The sequence below is a fragment of the Poeciliopsis prolifica genome, unplaced genomic scaffold (assembly GCF_027474105.1).
Source record: "Poeciliopsis prolifica strain line A6 unplaced genomic scaffold, Auburn_PproV2 SCAFFOLD035, whole genome shotgun sequence".
NCBI classification, from domain to species: domain Eukaryota; kingdom Metazoa; phylum Chordata; class Actinopteri; order Cyprinodontiformes; family Poeciliidae; genus Poeciliopsis; species Poeciliopsis prolifica.
In genome coordinates, this window is record NW_026562410.1 from 3,316,149 (window position 1) to 3,339,421 (window position 23,273).

At 40.4% G+C, this 23,273-nt stretch overlaps 4 protein-coding genes across 5 annotated transcripts; 3 read left to right on the forward strand and 1 right to left on the reverse strand.

The window, feature by feature from the left end:
• Nucleotides 1–5,361: 5,361 nt before the first annotated feature.
• On the forward strand, nucleotides 5,362–10,203 carry tor1 (torsin family 1). Of its 2 annotated transcripts, none has more exons than XM_055052675.1 (5): nucleotides 5,362–5,650; nucleotides 6,772–7,037; nucleotides 7,116–7,291; nucleotides 7,558–7,685; nucleotides 7,775–10,203. In XM_055052675.1, the coding sequence occupies exons 1-5, from the start codon at nucleotides 5,452–5,454 to the stop codon at nucleotides 8,029–8,031; spliced, it is 1,026 nt and encodes a 341-aa protein (XP_054908650.1). In that variant the 5' UTR covers nucleotides 5,362–5,451; the 3' UTR covers nucleotides 8,032–10,203. The 2 variants fall into 2 exon arrangements, with proteins under 2 accessions (XP_054908650.1, XP_054908651.1); XM_055052676.1 differs by lacking the exon at nucleotides 5,362–5,650 and adding an exon at nucleotides 5,810–6,079.
• A 798-nt stretch (nucleotides 10,204–11,001) lies between these two features.
• LOC129374325 (torsin-1A-like) lies at nucleotides 11,002–14,405 on the forward strand. The gene is made up of 5 exons (XM_055052695.1): nucleotides 11,002–11,212; nucleotides 11,765–12,030; nucleotides 12,470–12,645; nucleotides 12,929–13,056; nucleotides 13,132–14,405. Exons 1-5 carry the CDS (start codon nucleotides 11,026–11,028, stop codon nucleotides 13,374–13,376), a joined length of 1,002 nt encoding a protein of 333 aa, XP_054908670.1. The 5' UTR covers nucleotides 11,002–11,025; the 3' UTR covers nucleotides 13,377–14,405.
• Nucleotides 14,406–14,483: 78 nt separating this feature from the next.
• nsa2 (NSA2 ribosome biogenesis homolog (S. cerevisiae)) lies at nucleotides 14,484–17,148 on the reverse strand. Its single transcript, XM_055052696.1, has 6 exons — nucleotides 17,006–17,148; nucleotides 16,170–16,357; nucleotides 15,948–16,098; nucleotides 15,673–15,852; nucleotides 14,899–15,091; nucleotides 14,484–14,716 (listed from the first exon to the last, which is right to left on the reverse strand). The coding sequence occupies exons 1-6, from the start codon at nucleotides 17,006–17,008 to the stop codon at nucleotides 14,649–14,651; spliced, it is 783 nt and encodes a 260-aa protein (XP_054908671.1). The 5' UTR covers nucleotides 17,009–17,148; the 3' UTR covers nucleotides 14,484–14,648.
• A 244-nt stretch (nucleotides 17,149–17,392) lies between these two features.
• gfm2 (GTP dependent ribosome recycling factor mitochondrial 2) lies at nucleotides 17,393–23,253 on the forward strand. Its single transcript, XM_055052586.1, has 20 exons — nucleotides 17,393–17,609; nucleotides 17,677–17,755; nucleotides 18,541–18,586; nucleotides 18,680–18,777; nucleotides 18,857–18,982; nucleotides 19,070–19,158; nucleotides 19,256–19,344; nucleotides 19,432–19,492; nucleotides 19,620–19,805; nucleotides 19,904–19,984; nucleotides 20,078–20,226; nucleotides 20,494–20,634; nucleotides 20,706–20,805; nucleotides 20,878–21,070; nucleotides 21,585–21,661; nucleotides 21,749–21,887; nucleotides 21,954–22,124; nucleotides 22,519–22,634; nucleotides 22,719–22,901; nucleotides 22,978–23,253. The coding sequence occupies exons 1-20, from the start codon at nucleotides 17,577–17,579 to the stop codon at nucleotides 23,104–23,106; spliced, it is 2,286 nt and encodes a 761-aa protein (XP_054908561.1). The 5' UTR covers nucleotides 17,393–17,576; the 3' UTR covers nucleotides 23,107–23,253.
• Nucleotides 23,254–23,273: the final 20 nt, after the last annotated feature.

Consider the following 23,273-nt stretch of genomic DNA (forward strand, 5'->3'; position numbering starts at 1 on the left):
CCCTTAAAGCTTCCTCTCAGGTTTTATGAATGTCAGCCAAGTATGTCTGCCTTTTCGTCAAACCGCTGCCTGTGCTCTTCAGCCTTATTCCCCAACTGGATCACTGTAAAGTTAGACAGATCTCTATATATTTGTTGGCAATAAGACAAACCAGAATTTTCTCAAAAACTAAGAAAAAAACTGTACAATTTATTTATTTATTTATTTCAGTTCCTACATTAAGATGTGATTTTCCATTTCAACTAATCATCCCAGAATTAAAATTAAATGGAGAAATTTTTTTTGTATGCTATCATGAATATTATACACTCTTTGTGGAAAATTGTGGAAAATACAATTACAACCCATTTTCCGTTTTCTGATGCAATCCACCAGAGGTTTAACTAAAATCATTTGGTCTTTAAAGTCTGTAATACCACATGATATTTAATACAAATGTGATGTTTTTACACACCATCAAGGAGCTTATTATGAGCAAAGCATGTTTTCCTATTTCACTGGGATATAAATTTGCCATTTTCCAAAAGTTAATAAAAAAATCTCCCGAGTCCACTGGACAGTCTCACAATGGACAACAACAACAACAACATTTAGAACACAACACGATTAGGCAAACGAACAAAGTGACCCAAACAGAAATGTGTTCATAAATATGAATTTTTAAAACAAATCACAGAAAGTGTTTGCCGCTTGTAGCATTCAGTGGCATCACAGTCTAACCTCTGCTTCCTTGACCCGCGAGGTCCGCTGCCAAGAATGCTCCCCCACCTGAGAGAGGAAGAGTGCAGCGGACGCTGGACATGAAGTCACTTCCTGTGGGGAGTCTGAATATAGTTGCGTCTCGGCACAGAGAGAGGATGTTTACATTATGTACTGCTGCTCTGACACAATAGGGACGACTCAGGGAATGTTTGTGAAATGACTGCAGGCATTGTGCTAAGGCGCGTTTTTCTCCTATTCACAAGCCTCGGTGTAGAAATTGGGGCCTGTCGTTTTTTGCTGCTCTGCATTGTCCTGGTGCATGATGGGATGTGAGAGTTCCATCTCGTCGCTGCATGGGGGACATTCATGTCCGACACGGGAAACTGTCCCACGGTTGAAGATTTTAACTGCTGCCGCTGCAGCGACAAAAACAAAACAACAACAATTTGATTTTGTTTACATGGAAACCAGCAGAAATCCCCCGTCATAATTCACTCCCTGCTGAGGCTTACACACATGTGGTGCATCCGTTTGGATCTGACAGCAGGTGTTGCAGATTATCCGTGGGAAGCAGAGCCCGAGATCATTCAGGTTTCTTTTCCTGGCGGATGAGCAAACCAGAACACAAACACGGATGGTTCTGGTGTTTTGAGTTATCTCTGTCGTATTTTATAAGAGCGTAACTTTTTGCCCTTCGATGATCGTAATCCATCAGGAGGAGATGCTTTCGAAACGGTTTCTTCCTCTCTTTGCTCTGGTTTGATTTCAGAGCAGAGAGGAATAAGAGAATCAGAGTTATCAGTTTGTAGAAATCCTGATTTTGCTGTAAAATTTTACTTTATAAAATGACCAAGAAATTATTTGTCTCAACGAAGCATCACATCTTAAAGTCGGTATTCCACGCAAAACTCCAAAAGGCAGCAAGAAAATATCAGCAACAAAATATATCAATAAAATTAAGTTGTCTGAAGATGGACCAAGCAATTGCTTGATGATCACAACTGGCCAATTTTCAAACTGACTGGTCCGACCTGGTGAGCAACCAGTCGGTAAATCACAAATGAAATCTTTTTTTAGAGCAATTAACACAACACACGGAAGCACTACAGAGTTGTAGTGACAACATTCTTCTCCAAGTAGAAGTGAACTGTTTAATGTCTGAAGACATTTAAGGGGAAAAATTTCAGCTCTTTGTTCATGATGCTGACTATAGCACTAAGCTCAAGAGGGCATCGGTCCCAAGATCTTAGTAGAAAACAGGAAGCTTAAACGTACCCAACCTCACCTCTGTCGTTCATTGCACACGTTGGATTTAGACAGAATGGGGAAAAACACAAATCTGTCCTAATAAGAAGACGTTGATAAATCTTAAGGCTGCAGTAGTTTTGTCTTAAACTGTATTTTGCTGTGACTGCTCTACCTCGTAGAGCTGCTCACCGTATGGTGGGATGACGTCTCTGCTCAAAATGCATGTATATTGACTTATGGCGAAAAAGCTGGATTGTGACATTTTGAAAGCTCTTTGGTAAACAAAACAAAAAAAAGAAGAAAAAAAGAATTTTGCACGACAAAACAGAAGGTGAGATTTTAAAAATATCTGATCTGTGAATCCCTGAAAAAACTTCCTGGGAAAAGCCCTATTAGGAACCCAGAACAGGGATCAGAACAAACTTAGAATCCAGAAAGACGACCTTTTAGACTCCTTTTCTTCCAAACCAGAAAAGGAATTAGACCAGAGGACACTTCCTCATACTCATCTACCCACCCTGAATAGGAGTATCTAGTTTATTTATTTTGGATCAACATTATCACCTTTTCTTCTTTTGCTCTTCCCTTTGGCTTATCTTGTTTGTATTTCCTTTTAATTCCTGCAATTCCTGAAAATGCGCCACATAAATATATGTACCTTTACCAAGTTTGTAGCTTTATTTCTTGCTGCAACCACTCTCCATTAATTCGCAAGAAGAGAATAGATTTGGTTCTGGAAAATGAAATATTGTACATTGTCGCCCATTACTGAGTTCAATAGAAGTTTTGCTCTCCCTTCTTCTCATCATATCAATGATTTTGAATTTTTGACCAAGCAGGTCCCTCTTTCTTTAGACCATTTGTAACATTTGTATTGTTTCTTCACTTTCATTAAACACCTCTGTTTTTATTTGCCATTTTTCCACTCAATAAATATTGCAACCAGGGACTGAGCTTCCCATTTCACTCCTGAAAGCAGAACATGATGGGACTCTCCCTGGTTTCCGCTGAAGTTTGGTACCACTGAAATGTGTCTGCAGCGCCACCATCAGGAAGAGCTTAAGTCCCGCACAGATTGCTAGTTTTACAACAGATCAAACAGAGGCAACAAAATATAGTTGTGCTGCCTGCTTTGCAGAAATATGTACTTCATTTTATGTCAATACTTGGAGAGCAATAATTTCAATGTGATTGAATTTATTAAGGGGGGGGGACATTATCGCAAGTTGTTAGATTGTTAGATTTCTTTTTCCCAGTGAGACAATTTTTTTAACCCAAATAAATTAAAGCCATTGTATAATTTGTTTTCTTTTGTTGTTTTTTTTGTATTTACTCAAGTTACCTTTGATAGATAATATAATTTGTTTGAAGATCTGAAACAAGAAAGGCAAAAGAAAGAAGAACTTTGAAAAAGAACAAATCAAGAAACTGCCTATTTTATTCTCAGTAGCATAAGATACAATGTGTAAAAAGACATGTTCATATCTGAACTGTGGCAACAGATTTGGCTTTTGGTGTTGATTTGATTCTTATTCTCCCTGGATTCTTCAGATTTAGAGAACAGACGATCTTTTAAATACTTCGTTACATACAGGCTGTTTTGACGTATATTTTGGAATTCCAGTCCACAAATTTTACAATTCTTTCAAAAAGCGACATCAAAGTAAATAAAATAAAATTCTTTAACACAATAATTGCTCAATGAAGGTGCAGCATTTTCCATGTCTACTTTATGAATCAAAATCCTATTGTCAGTGTTGGCAGTAAAAGTCAAATAACATTGTTTACAGCAAACCCTGTTTGAGATCAAATAAAAATCCTCATCATTCTACATTTTGAAAAAGACATAATTGTTACTTTTTGTGGGTTTATCCAAATGTGAGACATGTATAAAATTACTTTTACAGTTATTAATGGTTTGATTTCTTGTCATTGCAGATCAAGTTTGTCCACAGTGACCTTAACCTCACAGGTTATTTTTTTCTATAATCTCTGTGACCTTTTTATATTTTCTAGACAAAAAAAAAATAACAATGATTAAAATTAGATTGGGACAAATAGCAGGAATTATAGCCAGCTACGCCAAATGCTCGCTGTTCACACCTCTCCTGGTGGGAAAGCAGCACCACAACTGGAAAACACACCTGAGTTTCTTATCTTCGAGCATTATGTACATGCAGATCTTCAGATACGGCTCTCTGAGCCTCCTTTCTGTGGATCATCTCATTGTTCATGTCACAGGAATGTGCTTTGATTCTCTGAGAGACTGTCCTCCCGGGGGATTGGGCAGGCGAGCCTGAGATGAGGTGAACAGTGTGGGAGTGGGGGCCGGGCGGGTGAAGGGGGCGTTTAAGTGTGAGTGGTGGCACTGCTGTCTGTTTACAGAAGGATTAAAGGCTGACCTGCGCCCTCTGGTAGCCTTCTCCTAACTACTGTGGGAATATGTGCTGGAGAAATGAAAGGAAAGAGCAGAGAGCTCCAATCATCCAGTCATCAGATCGCATCCACTCACTGCTTTTTCCCACTTGATGACGGCTGAAATGGTGACCAAATTTTTCTCCACATACAAACAGCCTGCTTCCACAGTTATCTCCTACATGTCTATTTATCTTTTTTGAAAACAATCTCCATTGTTTGCATGTTGATCAATACCAACCTGGAGGAATGACTGTGATTTCAGATACAACAGTATCTCCATGGCACCCAGCAGAGATGCTTTATTTTGTCACAGTATTCATCCAGTTTCTGTCTTACTTTCTGCATCCTAATGGAGACGAGGTTCTATTTTTTTCTCTTTCATTTTTTTTCCATGCTTTTACAAAAGTTTGGTTGTGATTATGTGTCCTGTGAGTTTTTACATCTGGTTCTGAATCCCTGGGACCTCTCTCAGCTGTGCTGTAGCGCCACCATGAGGCTGATAAGTCTCACTTAAATGAGTTTGGTCTGGTGCTCTTTTTTTTTCTTTACATTTTTCACATAATGTAAAAAAAAAGTTGCATTTGGGTTTGTGGAGATATTTTTAGTGTCAGAAACCAGGCTCCACTTATTAAGCAGACGACATCTCTCTGAAGCTTCTTGTGCTTTATCAAGAAAAATATTTTTGCAGAAAGGTTAAGAGTATATATCGACAATAATTATTATTATTTTGTCATGTGAAACTCTATTAAGTATCTTACGGCCACGTTTTTGCTTATCCAGGGTCATGACACCCAACTGTGAAACAGTGGCGTTCATATGATCTCCAAAGATTATATTTAAGAAACAATTTTGTGAAACGAAAATAAATAAAAAAAAATAAAATCAGTCATGACCCTGTCAGGGAGTCAGAGGCTAAAAGTGTTTGGGAAACTGAACCCCTTTAACAAGAAGAAGAAGAAGAACCTTTGGACCCTGACGTCATCAGTTGAACAACAGCAGCACTTCCGCCTCGAGACCGCTTCGCCATAACAACGCGCTCCTCTGAGCATAACAACCCTAACCCTTCGCCCTCGCAAAAGAGACATGCGTCCGAGGAAGCAACACGTCCTGCTCCTCTGGCTGCTTCTCCACTCCAGCGTGGCGGCGGCACTGGAGCCCATCAGCACCACTATCGCGGTGGGAATGGCTGCGGCTCTCACGGGGATTTTAGCGAGATACCAGAACATCTTCTACTACTTCCGCGAGTGCTGCCGACCCGAGTGGATATCATTCAATATAACGAGTAAGCAAAAAGTGTTGTTGTTTTGTTATATTTTTTTCCCCTCACTTTAATCCTCATTAGTATCCAATTTAAACATTTTTTCAAACCTGACTTGAACGTAACTCAAAACAACAAAAAAAAAAAAAAAAAAAAAAAATGACGTAGGCGGAAGCGCCCGTACAGGCTTTGCGCCGTTTTTTTTTTTCTTTCTCTCGTGCCCTCCATACCATTTTATTCCACTAATTGACATCGGAAACGATCCCCGTGGCTCGACAATGAAAGTTTCGCACATCTGTCTGTGGGCGACACTGACATTCAGCGGGTTGGTGAACGCGTTTGATCCGATCACAACAACGGTGGTAGTCGGTGTCGGCGCTGCGCTGGGCCGGACTATTTTCAGATACTTTCAGGAAACCTGCGATCCAAAATGGATATCTTACAACGCAACAGGTGAGCTCGAGCGCAACGTTGATACCCGAGCCTGGTGTAAGAAGTCCACTTTGCACCAACCAGCAGGGAGACGGTAAAATGGCGTGTGTGGGTGTGGTAATGTAAACTGAAACCGAAAAATATTGCCCTTTTTAGCAATTGTTGCAGAATTTCTGCATCTGTAGATCTCTACAGCATTGTAGTTCACATTAGAGAAGCTTTAAAAACAACAACAAAACGGCCGTAAATAGTTAATACTGCTTGAACAATGAGTTTTAGTCATTATCGTGGCATAGAGGAAACTGACTTCAGTAGCAGTCAGTTTTGCAACGAATCTGCAGAAACCTCTGACTGAAGATACTTTTACTTTATGTGAACCTTATAGCACAATATGCAGGGAAAAAGAAGATATTTACAGTAGTACATCCTGGATGACATCTCCAGTTGCTGGGGAGCGTCGCTTTTGCAGCTCCTCTTTAAATCTCTGTCTTACCATATAGTTGGAAATCCAGGCAGAGAGACATTGGAGGCAAGGTTGTGATCCTTCACCATTGGGATGAGTGGGAAACATCTTGTTGCCACGATTACGCACCGTGACAGCCATAGGAAAGTGAAAAACCAAACGCAAAAAGAAAAAAGAAGAAAACAAGGGAAAAGTCAGAATCGACTTGACAGCAACCGATCCTGATGCCTCTCTTGTCTAAATTCTGCAGGGCTCAAGACGGACCTGGACAACAAGCTGTTCGGGCAGCACATTGCGTCCCGCATCGTCTTAAAAGCCGTGAACGGCTTCATGAGCAACCCCAACCCGAAGAAGCCGCTGGTGCTCTCGCTCCACGGGTGGACCGGCACCGGGAAGAACTTTGTGAGCCAGCTCATCGCCGAAAGCGTTTTCGCCGAAGGAATGCACAGCCGCTTCGTCCACGTGTTCACGTCCACGCTTCACTTCCCGCACGTGGAGCACATAGCCGCCTACAAGGTGAGCTATAGTCCGTGTAGAGTTTTACGACACATTTCAGCCGTCTGACCTGCTTTAATCATTTGCTTTTGTCCTCAGTCTCAGTTGCAGGAGTGGGTCAGAGGCAATGTGACCAACTGCGAGCGCTCCATGTTCATCTTTGATGAGATGGACAAGATGCACCCGGGCCTGATTGACAGCATCAAGCCATACCTGGACTACTATGACAAGCTGGACGGGGTTTCTTACCGGAAATCCATTTTCATCTTCCTCAGGTAAACAACTAAGTCTTCAGGATATTTGACTTGTGTCTTAGAAAATTGATACTCCTGGTTTTACATTGATTTTTGTCAAATGTAGTAAATGAAGCGAAACAAAGCATTTTTCTGAGAGCTTTATATATAATCAAACTAAGTGTATCCGACTAACAGGTGTGACAACACCCTTTATCCACTCAATAGTGAACTACAAGTGAACTCTGTTTTCTAAAGGCAATGGTTGCACTGGATTTTATGTATCGCTTCTGGTTTTCACCCGACAGCAACGCAGGAGGAGACGGCATCATCCAGACCACTCTGGAGTTCTGGAAAGCGGGAAAAAATCGAGAAGAGATCGAGCTCAAAGACCTGGAAACGACACTATCACTGTCTGTGTTCAACAACAACAAAAGTAAGCCCAGGTCACATCGCAGATTCTTTTAAAAAAACAACAAAAATGCGTAAAGTTCTTGAAGTACTTTTCCGTTTCTCTTCCCTCAGGCGGCTTCTTTCGTACAAGTTTGATCGACAAGAACCTGGTGGACTTCTTCGTCCCCTTCCTGCCTCTGGAGTACCAGCACGTGGTGCAGTGCGCCATGGCCGAGATGGAAGCCAGAAACCTCAAACCGAACCCCGACGTGGCGGACAAGGTGGCCAGGGATTTGGTCTACTTCCCCAAATCTGAGCGAGTGTTCTCCGTCAAAGGCTGCAAGACGATAGAGAGCAAACTGGACTTCTACACAGATGTGCACATCTGAAGGACATAAAAACGAGTCACTAAGTGCACTTTTATTTTTAGAAAACAAACTTTGCAGCCAAACTGACTAGAGACAGGAAGCCGATCTGGCTGGAGAGAGTTTAGTGAAAGTTTCTCTGTCTGACCTTGTGGCCATTAAGCCATCAGGAGGCCTTCTCACTTACACTCAGCGCCAGCCGGATGAAATATTCAAGCGGTTGGAGCAATTTGTCCCTTGCTAAAGAGCTTAATCTCTGCTTTTATGTCGCCAGTCTTGGACGGTAGCGTTTGCTTGCAAAAACTCTTAAATATTGATGTCTTCCTGTCAGGGAAACCCGTTTCCCTTTGGAGTCGTTCTCCGACGTGATGCGAACGAACTGCCTTAAACCTTTTTCTCAGTTTCTAGGAGAATTTTACACGTCAACAGCTGTTCATTTACCTCAATAAACGAGCAGCCGGTGGTGTAGGTGAGGTAAAAACAAGAAGTCTCTCTTTTTTCTTGTTTTTGAAACTTAAGTCTAGTGTCTTTTATTCCTCATTGTTAAACTTCACTGCACTGCGAAGATTACACGGGTGAAATGATGTGGTGTAACGTGATTTGTTGTTAAGAAGCTCAGAATTGTCTTCGATTCTGAACGGAAACGGTTTTGGTTGCCGTTTCCCAATCAGAGCGCAACATTGAGTGTAAAATACGGTGATTCTCAAAAGCGAACAAATGTCAGGTTTTTGTTTCGAAGAGAAAAGTCTCTTTTAGACATTTCCACATGTAATATTGTGGATAAATTTATCATTCTGACAACATAATGCAGCGTAAGCATATTTTAGAAGGTAAAGGTTTAGGGAATTAACTTAGACATTGACCTGAAGCCATTTTGTAATAAATGTAAGATGGACATTTATTTCATTTTTCCAGCACTCAGACGGATGATAATCTATGATTTTTGTTTTCCAGAAACCAAAAGCAGAAAGACCGTAACACTTTCTTTTGGAAGACTTGACTTACACACATCATCACATATTGTATAGTTTTGTACTACTCTAATACAGATCAGCTGAAAAATAAATCAGTTGGAAAGCATTAGCTTAGCTGAAATAGTGTAGTTTTATAAACTTTATTAATTTCAGCATCTGGGTATTTTCATCCAGCATTTTGGCTTGCAACAGTTCTCCAAGTCTTATCTCATGATGTGATGTAATGTTGATGTTTGTTCTGAACTTTTGCTTGGCCATAACAAAATATCACACTATCAGTATGTGGAATATCAAAATTAGCGGCGCACCAATACATTGGCTGGCCAACAAATCAACTCTGATTTTGTTCGTTTTGGTTTGATCAGAAATCGGCCGATACGTACATAAATCCACTGATCTTATCTGTCTTCGCAAAAGTCTGAAAATTATGTTTGTAAGTACGGGGTCAACAAACGTCATCCCATTGCTGCCAACTTGGTGTCTTTGTTGCTGTATTTAGTGGCATTTTAGACAAAAAAAAAAAGGCCAAGTCATTCATTTAAAAAATTGTTTAAATGAACCATCGGCCCAAAAAACTGCAATCGGTGCTCTCCTAATAGAAATAGCAGAGATTTCTATTAGATGTTTTGATGTATTTGACCAACAGGATTAACTCTGCTCTTAATGTTTTCCCCTGATCATAGTTTTAGTGGCTGAGCTGCAACATGGAGGACAGTAAAATAGAATAAGGGGTAATAATTAATATTGCTGGAATTTTCAGCAAGAGCATCACAATTATACATTTTCCTGCTGTTGTGCAGACCTAGTGTTTACTCAAGCAGAGTGAATGATGAAACTGAATCTACCACATTTTAGTTTAAGGTTCTTCATAATTATTAAACTGCATTTTTGCAAAAAAAAAAAAATTCCAACAGATTTTTTTTCCTTTAGTTTACTTGTACAGAATAAATGTTACATTGATGTTAGAAAAAGTTTAGATGACTTCTCATTGTTTCATGCCACACTAAGGGGCATCTATGCTTTTTTTTGGAACTACTGTTTTCTACATTTTAAGCAGCAGGACGATAAGCTCTGCTGGTTGTACAAATGTTAAGAAGAAAGCAAACCTTTTCAGTACAACTGTCTCTGTTTCCCTCTGAATGTGAACGTGAATTTCTGCTGTACACAGCCAAGGAGCTTCAAGGAAATCAGACCATAACTAACAATAAAAAATGTTTCTGAATATCAGCGTTTCACTCGTTAATATAAATGGAACACCAGATTCCTGCTCATTCAGTGACCACTCTTTCATCACTTCAATAAATCCGTCATGGGATCAGCTGCCGTTGTTATGTTAAGTTGTGTAATCATCAAACAGCTTGCATAGCATGACGGTGCAAAGTGCAACTTCAGGCGAAACAGTGGAATAAAAATCATAAAGCTAGTGCAGCAGGAGAACCACAAACACTGTAAACCAAAATGAGTGGGGTTTTTTTGTAGGAAAAATGCTTTTTCATGAAAAATTACATTAAGACAAACCTCACTTCTATTTAGAATTAGCATTGCACATTCAATGTGTATTGTGTCATTATCAATATATTACTTGAAAATGGTCAACATTTTCATTTGTCCCAATAATTCTTGGGACAATTTAATGTCCAGCAAAATACATGATCATTTCAGGTCATGAAACATGGTATTTAACATAAACTCCAAACTGTTCTAAATCAATTGCTCACACTGTAAAATTAAGTCCTAGCAGCTTACAATTGGTAGGTTTCTGTGCACTGTTTTATGACAGTTTATCATTTGCTTGATTAGTTGATGAGATGTTTAAGGAGGAGTTCTTTGATTACAGATCTTCCATTTTGGACATGATTAATCTATCCTAAGTAAATGGACACATACCACAAGCTTTTAAGGTAAATAAAACAGTATAAGGCACCTTTGGACCCTTGCATGACCACTTTTACAACAACAGCACTTCCCCTTCGAGACGCTTCGCCACAATTCTTTTTAGTTTGAACCCAGTTTGTGCTAATCGAAATGGAGCTGAGAAAGTAAAATGTCCTTTATCGCCTCACAGAATCTCCGCCATGCTAGGCAACAGAAGGAGCTGGAACCCATTAGCATCACTACTGTTGTGGGGGTGGCTGTTGTTGCTGGTGGTGTCATAGGAATTTTGTCGAGTAGCTTTTTCTGCTACTTCTATGAATCCTGCCGGCCCGTTTGGATATCCTTCAGTAGAACAAGTAAGCATATGCGTAACCAATACAGCTTCTGAGTTTGTTTTTGTGTGTGTGTGTCAAACTTAATTCTACAAGAAGGTCTTATTGTAAAAACATAATCTGACTGGTTCAACAATTGAAGTTTAACCTATCTATTTGATGAACGTTACTGTTCTATGAAAGTGAAACTGAAAACTGTCGTCTGCACAGTTTGGCTCCAGCACACTTCTACAAATATTCACTTCAGCAGACTGTGATCATTCACAATTTAGGATATTTTAAAGTTGTTTTTGTCATTTTTTATTTGCTTCAAATCAACATTCATATCCGATGTTCAATTTGCCACAAAAGCTAGAAAGCATTTCTCCAATCTCAAGGGCTCAAATCTGTCGCTCCAACCTGTATGAGGTATTCTCATGCATTCATTCTTATGAATTGACAAGACAACAAGGATTACTCCACAAATTCAGAAAAAAAATGATGGCCTTCTTGTTGTCATTTCCCACATGATTCTTATGTGACTCATGTGGTTCCAGTCACAAATCTCCTGATTTGCTTTTTGTCTAAATTCTCCAGGGCTCCAAACGGACCTGGAAAACAAGCTGTTCGGACAGCACATTGCGTCTCGCATCATTCTCAAAGCTGTGGACGGCTTCATGAACAACAGGAACCCGAAAAAGCCCCTGGTCCTCTCTCTCCACGGGTGGACCGGCACCGGGAAGAACTTAGTGAGCCAGATCATCGCCGAAAGCATTTACACCAAAGGATTGAAAAGCCGCTTCGTCCACTTGTTCACATCCACTTTTCACTTCCCACATAAAGATTTAATTAATTTGTACAAGGTAAGGAACACCCCACAACTCTAATCAAGTCAACTTTATTTGTGTGGCACATTTCAGCAATAAGATAGTTCAAAATTCTTTACTTTAAAAAAACCCAAAATGCTGAAACCAGTTAGAGCAATGAACAATGATTACATTTTGTCAAATAGACACTGTTGCAATAATCAACAGTGTTGATTATGAAATGAGTTCTCTAGATCTTCCAGGGACATTTGTTCATAATGGCTGTTCTTCAGGTGATAGAAGGCCGACTTTGTAACCGTATTTATGCGGCTCTAACAGTTAAAAGTCTGAGTTCATCACTACACCCAGATTTCGGGCCTGATCACTTTTCTACATGTAATAACTAAATGTTTTAATATTTGGTGTTTTTAAATCCTGGAGGGAAATACTTAATGAGTCTTTTCCTGTTCAAAAGCTGACTTGCTTTTCTTCTCAGTCTCAGTTGCAGCAGTGGGTCAGAGAGAGTGTGACCAAGTGCGAGCGCTCCATGTTCATCTTTGATGAGTCGGATAAGATGCACCCAGGCCTGATTGACAGCATCAAGCCATACCTGGAATACTATGACAATCTGGACGGGATTTCTTATAGGAAGTCCATCTTCATCTTCCTCAGGTAAGACCACACAAGATTAAGGACAACCACTACAGGCTACTTTTATTTTGAGTTATGATTGATTTTTGTGATCATGAAGTAAATGCAGAAAAATACAGCATTTTTTGTCTGTGTAGTTTTTATATAAACAACTCTGATATTTCTGATGTTCTCTGAGACCTTCATAAAATGTGAAGTTATACAAGCGAACCCAGTTTCCGAATTATGAGACTTCAAAAAGCAATTGGTCGCTCTGGATTTTCATTTTAAATTTCAACATACTGTTTTGGTTTGTAACCGATAGCAACACAGGAGGAGACGACATCACTAAGACGGCTCTAGAATTCTGGAAGATGGGAAAAGATCGAGAAAAGATCACGCTCAAAGACCTGGAAGAAAAACTCTCGCTGTCTGCGTTCAATGGCCAAAATGGTAAGCTGAGATCTCCACATGTCCTTAAAATCAAGTAAAAGTGCTCAGAGTCATATTCTGTTTCCTGTCCCACAGGCGGCTTCTTTCATACAAGTTTGATCGACAAGAACTTGGTGGACTTTTTTGTCCCCTTCCTGCCTCTGGAGGAAAGGCACGTGGTCCAGTGCGCCATGGCCGAGATGAAAGCCAGAAACCTCAGACCGAACCGCGACGTGGCGAACATGGTGGCCAGAGATATGATCTATTCCCCAAAACCTGAAAGAGTTTTCTCTGCCACAGGCTGCAAGACGGTACAGCACAAACTAAACTTCTATATATAGATGTGCACATCTGAAGGACAAGAGGATGAGACACTACAGGAAGTAGCTGCCTTACATCTTTGTCTGTTTTTATTGGAAGAAATTTTGCACTTAAGCAGCTCTTTATTCACCTCAATAAATGGCCAGAGCTGTTAAATCTCACTGCACACTGCTAAAAATTGCACAAGTGAAATCAAATGTCATAACATGTTTTTAAGAAACTCAGGATTGTCACCTCATCAACTCTACATGGAAACAGTCTGTGTTGGGTTGATGCTTCCCAATCAAACATCAACCCAACACATTGTGTGAAATGTATAAGGTGATTCTCAAAAAACGGTTTTTGTTATGAAACAAAATCAAGACCATAATAATGGCTTTAAAGCATTTTTCACTTATAATGTATTCTTATGTATAGAACACACTGTAAATCATATTTTAGAAGGTAAATATGGAAATGCAGTTATACTTTGACCTGAAGCAACTTCTGTAATAAAACCTTGTTCATATGGAAATTCATTTTATTTTTCAGCACATATTATTTTTTTTCTAAGGTCATGCAGCCCTACTATACAGAAGTAAATAAATCACTGAAATTCCCATGTTGGAGTCTGTGGAAGTGAAGACAGTACATCTGTACTGTACAAGTGGGGCACCTCCCACTTGCCCTACATGCACAATTATGGTAATTTTACATCTGTACTGTACAGATGTAAAGGACCTGGATTTAAACTAAAATAATCCAAGATAAGATCTTTCTAAATTGTCACTTTAGGTTCATAATCAGCTTCAGAACTGTTGTATGTGAAGAAAAAATAAAAACATAAAACTAGATTGATGTTTTGCACCCAACAGTTCACAGCACCACATAAGTTATCATGTATTCAAAATACCCAGAAAGGCAACTTGTTTTATTTTTACTAGATGTTTTTCAAACACACCATCATCGCAACATTTTGGATTATTTATGTTTAATATGGCCTTAAGCATCTTCTCAGACAACACATGAGCTGACATGAAAGGCATGAACAGCTTCAGCTTTGAGTTCTAATACAGATTTTTGATGTAATGTGAGATTATTATTCTATTGTTATGAAGTCCACAAGGAAGATACAAAAGTCAGGGAAATATTTGATGGTATTTCAAGTTTATTTATATCAAATGATTTCCTTTCAGAGTGTCCTTTAGGCTGCAGTAGATGTAGCCAATCACAGCTCCAGTCACCTTCCCAACAGTTTGGTGAATGTAGGTCTGCTGTTCATCAATGCTCTTGGTGGAAACAGATAGAGAGTCTTAAACCAGAAGAACTGCATTAATACATCCATCGTTCTCTGGGTTATTTGTCACCTGGGCGTATTTACCTGAGAAAGAAAAAAAAATCAAACATTCCAACATGAAGATCTTCACTTGGTATGACGTATTCAAAAGATGAGGAATTTCTACTTTTCTTAGAAAATGCAAATAAAAAAAAGAGACAACAGAAACAAAATTATACTTTAGTTATATTAGTTCCTAGAAAATTCCTTACTGAAGAAGAACTCACCCCAGATAACCTTTCCACCTTGTGTAACCAGGCCCAGCTCACTGACATTGACCTCTATCACCGTTCCCTTGGTGATGACCCCTAGAGTGGTGTAGAGTGGTGACGAAGGGTTCTTCTTCACACCCAGGATGGGGAGGCAGAACGTTGCTTTCAGTTCTGGGTGTGTGACGTGAGCCTTCTTAAAGCGCAGACCCTAGAGAGAATGATTTGTGGGTGACTGAGCTCAAACCAAGCAGCAGAGAGGCACCCATCTGATATGAATCTGTATCACTACCGAAACTGGAAAATGATTATAGATCGGTTATTGGTCACCATCTGACCGATCCACAATTCAGTCTAATTCTATGCTTTTTTCTCTGATTGCTTCATTACTTATTTTGCATTATATTCAGAATTCCTAATTGCACTTTCTGAACCATTTGGAAAGATGTTTGTTGCCGTTTGTTTTTGTCAGCTTCAGTTTCTTTATTACTTATTTCACATTGACCAAACAAATCAAAGTTGTGCTGTTTTTACGTCTGACCAACCTTGTCAAGCTATTGGTGCATTTACGTGCACTGTACTGGTGCAGAGATAAATTTGTACATCAGTATATTTATATCCGAGTTTAGAAAAAGAAATCTTTTAAGCCAATTCAGCACTGTTTTTCTGTATCAAATCGGTACCGGCCAACACTAAACATCATATATTTATATCAGAAGTGCAAAAAGTGAATTGATGCATCGGTACCAAGGAGTAGAAAACATTTGACCTCAACCTGTACAGTCAACTTACCATAGGTCTGATGAAGCGTTCGTACTTTGGAGGTTTCCTTGTGAAGCCGTCTCCAACAAAGCAGACTTTAGTGACCATCCTCTTCCAGGCTTTCTTTTGTCTCTTTCCTGTTCGGATGACTTTAAGAACTTCTGTCTCTCCTTGAGCGCGAACCTTTGGCAGGGGCACCTCCCACTTGCCCTACGAACGCAGTTATGGTAATTTTACACAACTGTTTACAATTATGAAGAAGTAAACAAAGAAAGACTAAGTGCACATCATAAAACATCACTTACGGCTTTCTCTTTCCTCTTCTGTTTGATCATGTTGGAGAGGACCTTTGCACGAGACTGTCCCTCTCTGTCCAACAGGTAGGCCGGGACGGCTCCTTCAGGGGTCTTGTCTTCGTCCTTCTGCTTGGTCTTCCTCTGTTCATGCATTTTGATGCTGAAAAAGATGAAAGAAAATGTTACCAGGGTGAAAACAAAACAAGACAAGATATCTTCCTCCATACTCACGTCTTCTTCATCTGGATCTTCTCTGCATGTCTCTGTTTGTGGTAGAGCTTGGCCTTCAAGCCAATCATCTTCCTGGCTTTGTGGGACCGCTCGTGGGCTTCTCGGCTCTCCTTCTTCCGTTTCCTCTCATGGTGGTCGAGGCGGTAGCCGTGCCGCTTGCGGTGCAACTCGATGTGCTCGTTCTGAGGCTGAGAAACAAGATGGAAACACGCATTAAAACATTGCTGTTGAGATTTACAGAAATCAACTTTTGCAGATTTAATTGTAAACTTTTGTAAAATAAACTGTGGCAGAAAGATCATAGGCTCTTAATCTTTTTGAGTTCGATGTAAAAAAGCTGTTTAAAGTTTACGTCAGATATTTCTACAGTTGTTGCCCTTTCAATAAGTCACCTTTAAAAACAGACATTTTAAGGAAATAATTAAGAAAATAAGGTTGGGTGGTTTCAAGAAAAAACAAAAACAAGTGAATATTGATTTAAGGCACTGAGACTGCGAACAAATCACAATCTAAAATTATTTTCCAAGTTCTATTTTCTTTATTTAAGCAAAAAAAAAAATAAAATAAATCACACTCAATATTTGTTCGAAATTTTTAATTAACCTTTCATGCCTGGTCGCCCTCCTTTAGTGTGTAAAATATACCCTAGATATTGTAATGACATCACAGACCTGACAATAACACAACGAGGTGAATTTTGACAAACAGTTGAAATCCAGCTCCGTTGCTCTCGCTGCCACATGCTGACGAAAGCTAACGCTAGCTCAAGAAACGCGAGAGCGTTAAATTGTCTCTTACTGGCGAATGAACGGCATTTAGACGACTGGGTTTCTTACCATGTTGTTCTTCGGAAGTTACTTGTTTCAATAAAGCCGCTGCCGGTGGTTGCGCCTGGTGAAGGCACGGTGTTTTATGGCGTTTTTTGCTTCAGGCTGGGGCTCTTCTGATGTTGTTTTCCCCGGAGCCGACACGTAGAGGAAGTGCGTCACCACGCTGAAACAACATATCCGTTTTTGATTTAGAATTTTTTTTAAAAAATTTAGAATCGGTTTTGTTGTAAAATACTGTACCATATTTTACAGTTTTTGTAAAATATGCTCAAAGATTTAAATTTACTTAACCTTAAAAAAAATAAATGAAAATTGTGAATTTACTTCTAAACGCGGAACCAAATGACGAAGCCTGAGGAATCCAGGGGATGTATTTTGGTGTCGTGCCTTAAACGAGACTTATGAGTAAAAAATGATTCTGGCCTCAAGGGTACTTTAATACACTTCCTTCTCTGTATTATTCAAATAAATTATTTCTATTTCTTCTGTAACGAATGAGGTGGCAGCTCGTCGTCCACTTTCATTGTCTTTAAAGCTGTGACAGAAAGGCAGGAAGGAGCTTTTAGCACAACCAGAGATGTCTGCTAGAGCCTTACAGAGGATCATATGGGTAAGACGCGTCATATTTATTTCACATAAATATTTACTGATCCGATTAATAACGCTGTCCTTCACAGACACGGTTGAGAGCTGGACCACAAAGCTGCAGATGGAGACTGAGCTGGTATTTGAGAAGACATTATGTCGCTCTACCAGGTGTGACAACTTCATACAAATATGTTCATCACTACTAAAGGGCGCTGTGGATGCATTCTTTTAAGCTTAATCAGGATTACTATGGTAGAATATATTGCCACATTCCTTAAGTTATTTTTTTTAAAGACTGTTTGGGATTTATTTTTACCTTCATCGTTTAAAAATGTTTTAAAGTTTGTGTTGGGTGTTTAAGGATTTACAAGAATATCCTCCGTGCAGCTTGGAATTAAGTTATATGTTCATTTTGTCACTTTGCCACTTCAAATGAGGATCCTATATCTGCTATTATTATTCTTTGGTCAAGGCCATATTTGTTGAGAACCCAGTGAGTAATTGTTGTGCCAACAGATTTGATCTCCTAAGCTGTGGATCTCTGCTTCTCTGAAAAGGCTTTTCGAGATTCATCAAAGTATCATTTATTTAAGTAGATTTTATTCGAGGGTATTAAATTAAAGTAGGTTTACACATTTGCGTGCTACACTTTTTAGATGCAAAAAAAGCCCAACTAAATACATTGACAGCTTGGGTCTGCGATGTCATGAAATGAAAAGTTCAAGAGTTGAAAATACATTTGCAAAGCATTCAATGAATTTATGTAAATTTAAATTTTGTTTGTTGTCTTCCAGTAAGTTGTGATGTACAAATTAAGCAGTTAACCTCTAGTTATTTTGGTGCATTTATGACAAAATGATTAATTTTCTTAAAAAAAAAAAAGTAAATACACCATCGATTAATTTGGATTTTTGTCAAACACTCAGCATTTCCCTTCTTGCTAACTCTCACAGATGATATCAAATCTCTGCGGGCTGTGCTCAACCCCGACATTTCCAAGTAAGGCGTTTTTATTTAGCAGGCTATTTTTATTGGCCATTTGCTGCACGTTCTATTAGGAGATCGGTGTGAAGGTGTGCTGTGTTTCTGCAGGATCCGAAACATCGGCATCATGGCTCACATCGACGCAGGAAAGACGACCACAACAGAGAGGATGCTGTATTACTCTGGCTATACGAGGGCATTAGGAGGTGTGCGTCAGACACAGGCAGCAACGGGTGGACGCCTGTTTTCCATGGTTTGAACCGTTGGCGCTTTTGTTTCCGTCAGACGTGGACGACGGGGACACGGTCACGGATTTCATGGCTCAAGAGAGGGAACGTGGCATCACCATCCAGTCGGCAGCGGTCACTTTTGATTGGAAAAGCCATCGCATAAACCTCATAGATACGCCAGGTAAATACATTAGAAAAAAAGACAAAAAAAAAACAACTTGTTAAACCTAAAATATTCAAATGAAAGTGGAAATTTGTGTGTTTGCAGGACATGTTGACTTCACTCTGGAGGTGGAACGGGCGCTCCGTGTTCTTGACGGGGCTGTTGCCGTGTTTGACTCGTCTGCCGGCGTTGAGGTTGGCACAGCAAATATATATGCATATATATTTAAATTTTAAAATACATTTTACCCATGGAGTTAGCAACTTCCGCTGCCTTTGAAAACCCCAACAGGCCCAAACATTGACCGTGTGGAGGCAAGCAGAGAAGCACCATATACCCTGCGTTTGTTTCCTGAATAAGATGGACAAACCTACTGCAGAGTAAGTGACTTAGGCATCTTGTCTTCTGCAAACTCAGAGAAGGTGATATTAAAAATGGAGCTATGTTTTATTACATTTTTTTTACAGCCTAAATTTCTCAATGGAGAGCATAAGACTGAAACTGAAAGCCACTCCAGTCCTCCTGCAGGTACATATGCACATCAACTTTCTGTCTAAATTTATTTCCAATTCTTGTCTTCAGCTGCAACATAAACATCTTTGTAAATAAATATGAGGTTTTACTGCAAGCTTCTCCTAAATCCGTTCCTGTCTAGATTCCAATCGGCAGCGGTAAGAACTTCACAGGTGTGGTGGACTTGTTGACCAATCAGAAGCTCATATGGAACCTGACTTCGACACAAGACGATGGACGAACATTTGAAGCCAAATCTCTCGGCCCATCCGAAGATCCAGAGCTCCTGGAAGCAGCCGGTGAGGCCAGGACGGCGCTCATTGAGCAGGTGCATCCTGAAATTCGCAGCAACAAGTAACTTTAAAAAAAAAGAACGGCGTTTGATGAGCGTTTTTTTTTTTTTTCTTCTTCTTCTCTGAATCCCAGATGGCTGATCTGGACGATGAATTTGCAGAGCTGCTAATAACGGATTTCGGTGACAATTTTGAGGCCGTTCCCACAGACAAAGCAAGTCTTCCATTGCACTGACCTAAAACAGAACTTTGTGTTCAGATGTAATAATACTTTACGAACTTACCTGTGTTAAATCTGATGGTCCAGCTACAGGAAGCTGTGCGGCGCGTGACCCTGGCCCGGAAAGGCGTCCCGGTGCTGTGCGGGAGCTCTCTGAAAAACAAAGGCGTTCAGCCTCTTTTGGACGCCATCACTGCTTACCTACCTGCTCCTAATGAACGGCACCATGACCTGGTGTGAGTGACCTCTGAAACCCGTTCCAGTAATTTTATGTCAAATTATATGGAGAACCTTATATTTGTTATGTCCTCTTTGGCAAAGATACGGAAATTGATAAGGGGGGGGAATATTATATTGGAAAAGTGTTATACTAAAAATCTAACATGTTTTAGTTTACTTATTGAAAATCATGACAAAATATCACGGTAAGAATAGTTCCTCTCCAAAATAAAAAATACATTATTCTTTTTCATGACAATTACATGTCTGCATTCGACCAGCAGACGGTGGTACAAAGACGACCTGTGCGCCTTGGCCTTTAAGGTTCTCCATGACAAGCAGCGCGGTCCGCTGGTCTTCCTCAGGATCTACTCCGGAACTCTGAAAGCACAGACGGCCGTCCACAACATAAACCGGAACAGCACGTATGTCTTTTCCATCCCAGCAGCCGCGGCGTCGCTTATTCTTGCGAGTGACGGTCGTGTTCTGTTTGCAGGGAGAGGATGAGCCGACTGCTGGTGCCGTTCGCTGACCAGCACATTGAAATCCCCTCCATGAGTGCGGGGAACATCGCCCTGACCGTAGGACTGAAGCAGGTGACCCGTGTATTCCCCCACGCCTTTTCCAAATATTAAAGAGTCTTCTCACGGTTTTCTCTTTCACGTCAGACGGTCACGGGAGACACCATCGTTTCCTCCAAGGCGTCCGCGGCCGCCGCTGCTCGTCGAGCGCAGAGCGACGGCGGGACGGGGACAAAGCGTGGAGACCACGCCGACATCGGCGTCGTCCTGTCTGGGGTGGAAGTCCCAGATCCCGTCTTCTTCTGCACCATAGAACCCCCCACCATGGCCAAGCAGGCAGGTCGGTGCTACAATCACGCAATTTCTTCTCTTTTTTTCCCTGAATTAAAATATGATCACAAATTCCCTCTATCTTGCCCATGCAACAATAGATTTTTAAAATAATGTATTATTTTAATGAAAATTAAGCATGACATACACCATAACATACAAAGCACTCGTCTGATAGTAATATTTGCAATTATTTAGCTTTTTGGGACAAAATTGCTTTCTATTTACTCGGTCTATAAATCTATAGAATGTTTTTAGTTTGTTCCCAGCAACAATTTTCTTTTAAAACAAACCAAAAAGGCTAATAAAAGAAAAAAATTATTTGTGTTGCAACAAAAACTCTCATCCCAAATTTATAAAAACATTTTCATATCAATTCTTGCACCGCTTTGTGTTGATCTCCCGCATGAAACCCCACCAAAATACTTCAATATGTATTCCCGTAAAGAGACAATTTTAGTATAGTGTTTATCTTCATTCCCGAAAATTTTCCAGTTTTTCAAACTTTCTTTCTTCACTAAAAGATCTGGAGAATGCACTCAACTGCCTGCAGAGAGAAGACCCCAGCCTGAAAGTCAGAGTTGACCCTGATTCTGGTCAGGTAGTGGCATTTTTTTTGGAGCGGCTAGAGTTTTGTCCAAAGCACAGCACGTTAACTTTAAAGGTCCCGTTTTCCTTCGGTGCCAAGACCATCCTGTGCGGGATGGGAGAGCTGCACATCGACATCATCCACGACCGAATCAGACGGGAATACGGCATCGAGACTTACCTTGGGCCGCTGCAGGTGGCCTACAGAGAAACCATCCTTCAGGAAGCCTCCACTGCAGGTACGCCGCTTTAACGTTCATTTCTGGAAGACTGAAAATATCATCTAATGAATGCGCCTTTGTTAGACACACTGGACCGAACCGTAGGGGACAGAAGGCATCTTGTGTCGGTCAGTCTGACCGTCAGACCGGTGGACTCAGCTTCGTGTGAAGTAGCATTTACAGAACTACAAGTGCAGATCCAGCCAGAAATAAAAGAGGCTGTGGAAAACGGAGTGCACAGCTCATACCTCCAAGGTAAAAGCAGCTTTGATAATTCTTCCTTATTCTTAAACATAAAACATCACAACACCAAGGTAACGGTTAGTATTATAAATTTTCAACAAAATGAGAAAAAAAAATCCAAATTCAGGATGTCAGTCTGCACTCGCTGAATGAGGCGGCTTTTTGTTAAAGCCCTGGAAACTGAGTTTTTGGTTTTTTATAACCCCCTTTCATTTTCTTTTATTCACTCAATAATAAATATGAATGGCTCATGTAACTAAAAAGATATGAATGAGAAAGGAGCAGAAAGAATGATAAACTTATATCACATGAAAAGAAATTTGCTATTGAACTCAGAAGACACAAACAGGATATTCAAAGACATATTGATTCACCGTAAATCTTTCAAATATGATCCACCCTCCAGGCCCGCTGCTGGGTTACCCTGTCTGGGGAGTCACCTCTCTGATCCACAGCGTTTCCGTGGAACCGGGGACGTCTGCAGCCATGGTGTCGGCCTGCGTGTCCCGTTGCATGCTGAAGGTAGACCGAGAATGTTTGTTCACGTTAAAAAGCGCAGTACGTTGAAGAAGGCATCGCGTTAACGGTGTCGCTTTGGGAACCCAGGCCATGAGGCTGGCGGGGGGACAGGTCCTGGAGCCCATCATGTCCCTGGAGGTCACCGTCGGGGAGGAGCACCTCGGCTCGGTGCTGGGGGACCTGGCCCAAAGACGGGGGACCGTCAGAGAGATCCAGAGTCGCCTTGACAATAAGATGCTGCTGGCAACTGTGCCCCTGGCTGAAATGATGGTGAGATTCAGCATGATTTAAATGATATATCTGTCTCAACTCTTCATTTAATGATTTAATCTTTTACGGGTTAAAGGGCTATTCCACGGTCCTGCGAACTGTGACCTCTGGGAACGCCACTTTCTCAATGGAGCTGGACGCCTACGAAGCCATGAACCCCCATGACCAGAGCACACTTCTTAAAAGAATGTCCGGTCTGATGTGATCACATATTTTTACAGTTTTCTTCACATCTTCTGGAAAAAAAAAAGAAGCTATTTAATATGGTAAATACTGAGAATACATTGAAAGAGGACAATATCATGCTTCTGCTATGCTGCTAAATGAATTCATGGCCGCTGTATTTCTGTATAGTTTTTGCTAATAAAAACA

Coding starts and splice junctions, on each gene's coding strand:
- tor1 (XM_055052675.1), top strand. CDS start 5,452: ATGCGTCCGAGGAAGCAACACGTCCTGCTCCTCTGGCTGCTTCTCCAC. Junction 7,038..7,115: donor AGCACATAGCCGCCTACAAG/GTGAGCTATAGT, acceptor TTTTGTCCTCAG/TCTCAGTTGCAGGAGTGGGT. Junction 7,292..7,557: donor TCCATTTTCATCTTCCTCAG/GTAAACAACTAA, acceptor TTCACCCGACAG/CAACGCAGGAGGAGACGGCA.
- LOC129374325 (XM_055052695.1), top strand. CDS start 11,026: ATGTCCTTTATCGCCTCACAGAATCTCCGCCATGCTAGGCAACAGAAG. Junction 11,213..11,764: donor GATATCCTTCAGTAGAACAA/GTAAGCATATGC, acceptor TAAATTCTCCAG/GGCTCCAAACGGACCTGGAA. Junction 13,057..13,131: donor TGCGTTCAATGGCCAAAATG/GTAAGCTGAGAT, acceptor CCTGTCCCACAG/GCGGCTTCTTTCATACAAGT.
- nsa2 (XM_055052696.1), bottom strand. Junction 16,099..16,169: donor AAGATCCAGATGAAGAAGAC/GTGAGTATGGAG, acceptor CATCTTTTTCAG/CATCAAAATGCATGAACAGA. Junction 14,717..14,898: donor AGGTGGAAAGGTTATCTGGG/GTGAGTTCTTCT, acceptor TTTCTTTCTCAG/GTAAATACGCCCAGGTGACA.
- gfm2 (XM_055052586.1), top strand. CDS start 17,577: ATGTCTGCTAGAGCCTTACAGAGGATCATATGG. Junction 20,635..20,705: donor AACATAAACCGGAACAGCAC/GTATGTCTTTTC, acceptor TTCTGTTTGCAG/GGAGAGGATGAGCCGACTGC. Junction 21,662..21,748: donor TTGACCCTGATTCTGGTCAG/GTAGTGGCATTT, acceptor TTCGGTGCCAAG/ACCATCCTGTGCGGGATGGG.